Consider the following 5,983-nt stretch of genomic DNA (forward strand, 5'->3'; position numbering starts at 1 on the left):
AACACCCAAAAACCCTCCTGGCTCTGTGATTATGAGGCAGAGATAGTATCATCAGAGCCTATTTATAAAGGGGAACAACAGTTTGAATATTTGCTCTGTGTCTGCCCACAGTAATACCAAATTTTGCCTTTTGGGGGTAGCCCAGTGCAGCCATCCCAGTTCTCAATACCTATGTTAGGCACCTGAACTGCCCTCACATCTCCAGCCTTCAGGAGCTACGCTAAAAACACTGCTCCTTGGGCTGGAAACACCCCTCAAAACAAGGCACTGAAAGACCCTCCAGAGAGGACTGTTAACTAGGTCCCTTATGCTTTGAGGTAGGTTAATGCAAATTCTAGCTGCTCCCTCCTCCAATATGTTGTTTCAAATCCTAATAAAGTTAGCTGGAATAGGAAAGCCAAAAAGCTCTTGAGATCACAAATGAGAGAGAGTATAAGCTCAAGAGAGCAACCATGGTAGCACAGGGGTCTGCTGTGACCAGCTCAGCCCTGGGTGATGTCACAGTTCCTCTACGACAACACAAGCTGTTAAATACAAGGTCTGGACCCATTCCTCAGAAAGCCACTGCCAATCTTACTGCTGCGTTGCCACCTGTCCTTGCAGACAGCCTAAGGACATGGCCACCTTGGCCAGAGCCCAGATGGGAACAGTGCTTCCAGACTTGGCAAGCCAAAGAGCAGGGGGTTTAGAGGCAAGAAGTCATTCTCCAATGTCTGCACTGCACAGATTGCATGAGGACCGCCCTGATTCAGGATCTGCAAGAGACACATCCTCAGACACAGCTAGTTCCTCCTCAAGTGAGCACTCCTTTGAGATGAGAACTGGAGCTGTTGTGATAGATATTGGCACAGGAAGTTGCAAATCAGGGTTTGCTGGACAACAGAAACCCATATCTGAAATCAGTACCTTGGCTACCTATCCTTCAGAGCAGTCCCCAAGGTCAGAAGAGGCCAGGCCTCATACTTTTGGGGAGGAAGCCTTACTTTATACCAATGTCAATGTTCCTGGGCTTAGGCAGAGCGGCATCATCATCAACTGGGAGGCAGCTGAAATTCTATGGCAGCACATGTTCTACAATGACCTCATGGTCCCCCCTGAGGAACATGCTTTACTCATCACAGATCCCCCCCTGAGCCCTACCACCAATCGAGAAAAGATGGTGGAGCTGGCATTCGAGTTGCTGCACTCCCCTGGCATTTACATTGCCTCGCAGTCTGTCCTCTCAGTGTATGCCCATGGTCAGACTAGTGGTTTGGTTGTAGACACAGGCTACACCATGACCCACACAGTACCTGTCCATGAGGGTTACAGCTTATCACATGCAGTTGAGAGAATGGATATTGCTGGATCCCACCTGACACGTTACCTGATGAAGCTTCTCAGGGACTCTGGGTACATGCTCAGTGAAGGGATGACCCAAGTCATAGAAGACATCAAACACAAATGCTGTTATGTTGCTTCTGACTTTGAAAATGAGTGCTATCTCCCGAAGGCCATCTACACAGTGGATTTCCCCTTGCCAGATGGTCAGATCATCAGTCTTGGGAAGGAAAGGTTCCAGTGTCCAGAGGTGCTCTTCAACCCTCCTCAGGTACATGGGATTTCTTATGTGGGTATTCATGAGATGGCCCAGAGAAGTCTAAACAAAGTGCCAGAAGAAATCAGGGAAAAAATGTACAAGAACATCCTCCTGTGTGGCGGGTCCTCTCTTTTTGAGGGTCTAGAGAAGAGGTTTTCCAGTGAACTTCTGAAAAAAATGCCCTCTAAAGCCAAAATTGGAGTATCTGCCATCCCCCTGAGGAGATACTCCGCCTGGATGGGGGGGTCTATCCTTGCCTCTCTGAAAAATTTCCAGTCATGCTGGATCCGAAAGGAGGAGTACAGTGAACATGGACCGTGCATTGTCCATCAGAAATGCTACTGAAGACAACAGCTCACACAGGCTTAAGGCCACAAAGAAAGCAAACAGGTTCCTGTGGCTACCTAGGTTAGAAATTCATACGTATCGATGCACAATTTACTTGTGGCTACAGACTACAAAGCAATAATAAAAGGTTTTGCTTTATGATGCTGTCCTTTCCCAGGTCCCACAGCATGTAGAGCTGAGGCTTATTTCAGTAGATGTTCCAAACATGAAACCAGCAGCAGGAGCCCACATGCTCAGAGGGGTTTTATTTATGGGTAGAAAACTGTGATCCAGGTTGGGTAGCTCAGGGGGACCTCTCCCTGCACCCCACCTGTGGGAGACTCCTTGTGCAGCCCTGCATGACCCAGCCAGGCCAGAGGACAGTGCAGATCAAGGTGTTCCCCACCTCCACAACCACCACAGTGGCATTAAGGTGACAGTTCTACCTCCCTGAGGCCACCCAGGAGCCTGCTGAGATGCAGGAACAGAGTCAGGGCTCACAAACACCAGCCCAACCTCCCTGCTCCAGCCTGTTTGAGCAACAGCCTAGACAGGCGCCAAATTTCACAGCTCTGGTTTTCAGAGTAGTCTTTCCCTGAGGTACAGCCCAGATACTTCCTTCCCTCCCCCCCCCCAAAAAAAAATGCTTACGCTGCACAAGCAGGACCCTGCAGAGGTCTTCCATTGTGCATCCAGCCCTGGCAACCACCTCCAAGCACACAAGAGTTGGCCATAAATGCCCATATTCCTGCAAAAATCCAGTAGTTAGAGCAGCCTGCCAAAGTACAGAAAAAAAACATACATTTTTTTTTTGGGGGGGGGGGAAAGGGGGAAAAGGAAAGCAGAGCAAAACCCCCAAATGCATGACACCTCCCCCTCTCCCCAGTCCTCTAAAGGATTTTCCTACCTCACTGCTAGGATAGAGCCTAGCTTCCATCCACAGCAGCTAAGGAAATTCCCAGGTGCAAAGGGCAGAACTGGATGCTGATAGCTCCCCTCTTCTTTAGTGCTTTCTCTAGAGAAAGGTACATACCAGCCCTTTGGGTTTTATAGATCACCTTCAGGGGATACTTGGCAGGTCCTCAGGGCTCATTTGCCCCCAGCTGCAGCCTAAGGGCCAGGACAGCTCTGTGGCCACCTGGGCAGAGGCCACGCAACCCCCCTGGAGTGATCAGCAGCCACTCCAGGTAGCTTGGTGCCAGCCAGTTGTCCTCCTGGAACAGCACATTCCCACATGGGGTTTCTTGGTCCAGCTGCTGCCAGTTTGGAGTCAACTGAGAGGCAGGAATTGCAAAATTTTCCCCCAGCTGCACTTCATCACTGGGACTGCAGCAGGGACTGAGGGCCCACAGGGACAGGCATTCCCCAGCTGTGATTAAATGCATTGGACCTGTGCCCTCATCTCTTCCCCAAGCTGAATCCTTTTATTTTCCACCCCCAGCACTTTTGCCTTCTCATCCTTTTTTTATTTCTCTGCTTTCTCTTTTCAGCCTCAAGAGCTCTCGGCCCCATAAGGACCAGTTATTTATTGCACTCACTCAAGTGGGCAGAGTTAAGGGTGTCACAGCAGGTTTAGTCCCGTCCTTTGAACGTCTGGAATGTCAACATAACAACTTCAATTTCACTTTAACATAGCTTTTGTGGGAAAGGAAAACCAGGACAGAGGTGTCTATCCCACCTCTCCGGCACAGACTGCAGCCCTCGATCCCACCCTGTGGCGGGATCCTTGCAGACACCAACACAAGCACGTAAACGATTTTCTCACCGCATAGGGGAGAAAGAGCCATAGAAACTACCTTGAATGGTGTCAAGCTCAGCATCAAACCCTCCCACAGAAAATCCCCAAGAGAAAAATCGTTCCATATTTACCAAACTGCTGTGAAACTCCCTTGACCTTTTGAAGCTGCTACAGGGTTTGGCGACAGCTTTTCAGCTGGTGACACTTCTATTGTGCCCTGTCCCCCAGGCTAGACCCATTGCGATCTCTTTATTACCAGCTGCATTTAGGGGCTGCTGGGGGCCATGTGGAGCCACTGGGATGGGGAGGAGGAGGAGGAAGGCAGAGTTGAAGGGATGCTGCAGGGAGCTTTCCCATGGCTTACTGATGAGCCCAGAGTGCTTAGCTCTCACATTGAGTCAAACTAGCTGCTTAAATTTCCCCTGAAACCTTCCGGAGAAAACAAGCTCTTATCTTGCTAGAAACCCAGGCACTAGAGATGGGCTGGGAAGAAGCAGCTCCTGGGAAATGAGGGGACGGGGACAGGCTCGAGGGATGGGCACAATAAGAGCAGGAGCGCAGGCAACCTGGATCTGTTCCCTGTGAGTCAAAAGGGAAAGCATTGGGGTGACCTGGTGGCTTTATTCTGCCCCTGGTATCCGCTGAACCTTTTAGCCTCTGCCTTTTTTATGTTCAGGTAATTTTTTAAAAGAAGTCTTAAAAGAGGGTTTGGACTTTAATTCTTAAGTCCCACTGCAGTCCACGAAGTGGCTGTCACATTCACAGCGTTTTTAACCCAGCAAATCCCCCCTCCCCCTCCTCTTTCTGCTTGGCAAAAAGCCTGAGCAGCAGCGATTCCCCTCTCAATCGCCCCCAGGGCCTGGACCTCCTCCCAGTGTGAATGGGAAGCAGAAATGCAGTGAGGGAGTGAGAAGGGGTGATTTTATTTTGGTAGTTCCTTAGCACAGCAGAGGAAATGGGGAAAGTGGCAGGACAGGAAAATAGCATTTAATTGCAACTGGGAGGAAGCTGCTCTCAGGAAGTCCGTGCAAGCTGTTCTTCAGAGCTTCAGCCTCACCTCTGCCAAGGAAGTGCTGCCCAGCAGTACAAGGCACAAACCAAATATTTGAACCAGGGGCCAGTTTCCTGCAACACTCCCCCACTCTGACACCAGTGTGATCCCTCGCCCTGCAAAAAGTCTTGCCGTGCTGCAGCCCTGGCAGCACCTCAAGACTTCGGTCTCAGCCAGCTTCCGCTCCCGACAGCCTTGGGAGGTAGCCCCAAAAGCTTCAACGTCTCTACCCCTACCCATTCTACCTCCTGCTCACTGGCACAGTGCAGGGCACAGCCACCACGTGGGAAGAAATTGCTCAGTGGCTCAACGCCTCCATTTCCCTTCCATCCACCCAAAAGGTACTTTCTGCTGCCCATCAGCCTTTCCCTGCAGAGGAGGATGGCTCCCTTCACTGGCTTAGGTGTTGGGCAGCAGCACCACAAGTCGATGTGCGAAGCTCCCCAGGAAGCTGGATGATGCCGGGAAGATCAGGACAGCCCAGCGGCTTCCCAAGAACCCATGCCCAGCACAAAACTAGTGAGCAGATGCAATCAGAAACAGCAATTTTCCAAGCAAAACCAGATGCAGCTTCTTCATGCCAAGGGAAGCAGGGCCATTCAAGGGTGGAGGCAGCCCTCAGATCTGCTGGTCACCTCCCAGCTCACTCTTGGTGAGATAAATATGCATTAACCGAGATGCTCTCCTGCACATCATGGCTCCAGGAGCTAAAGGGAATGGGGCAGCCCTACAAGCTTGGTGTTCAAATGCTGCATTTTCACTCTCCCAGCAGGGCAACAGCTCCTCCGTGCGCACATATTTGTGTTACGAAGAAAAACCCCTCAGAGTAAGTCTCAGAGAAATAAGAAACCAGGCAAAAAGGGCTGGTAGGATTATGAGGTTAGTCAAAAATGCTGCGGTAACTTAGCGGAAAGTATTTTTCTGCCGTAATCTCGTTCTGATGCCAGGCCCAAGGGTTTTCATGCTTCATGGAAGAAACGCAACGAGTGTGGGAGGTGTGAACTCTTGCTACTGCATGGGGAAGGTGGTGATGACCTGAGAGCTCAAAATGATGCTCGTCAGACTCCCTCCTTGATAGTGGTGTGAGCAAGTAAAGTGGAAAAAAAAAGGAGGGGGGGGAGATTATCTGCCTTTGAAAAAAAAACCAAAAAACAAAAAAAGCCCCAAACCAAATAGCTGTGAGACAACTTCGTCAGCAAACATTATTTAAAAGCAAAGACATTTGCTAGAATTGCTTTCTCTCTCCCAGGGGGAGGTTTAACCTTTAGACAAAGCCCTTTCGCTCCCT

At 50.2% G+C, this 5,983-nt stretch overlaps 1 protein-coding gene across 1 annotated transcript; it reads left to right on the forward strand.

The window, feature by feature from the left end:
- Positions 1–709: 709 nt before the first annotated feature.
- Positions 710–1,924, forward strand: ACTL9 (actin like 9). Its single transcript, XM_062596595.1, has one exon. The coding sequence runs from the start codon at positions 710–712 to the stop codon at positions 1,922–1,924; it is 1,215 nt and encodes a 404-aa protein (XP_062452579.1).
- The last annotated feature ends 4,059 nt before the right edge of the window (positions 1,925–5,983 follow it).

The sequence above is a fragment of the Rhea pennata genome, chromosome 27 (assembly GCF_028389875.1).
Source record: "Rhea pennata isolate bPtePen1 chromosome 27, bPtePen1.pri, whole genome shotgun sequence".
Taxonomy (NCBI): Eukaryota; Metazoa; Chordata; class Aves; order Rheiformes; family Rheidae; genus Rhea; species Rhea pennata.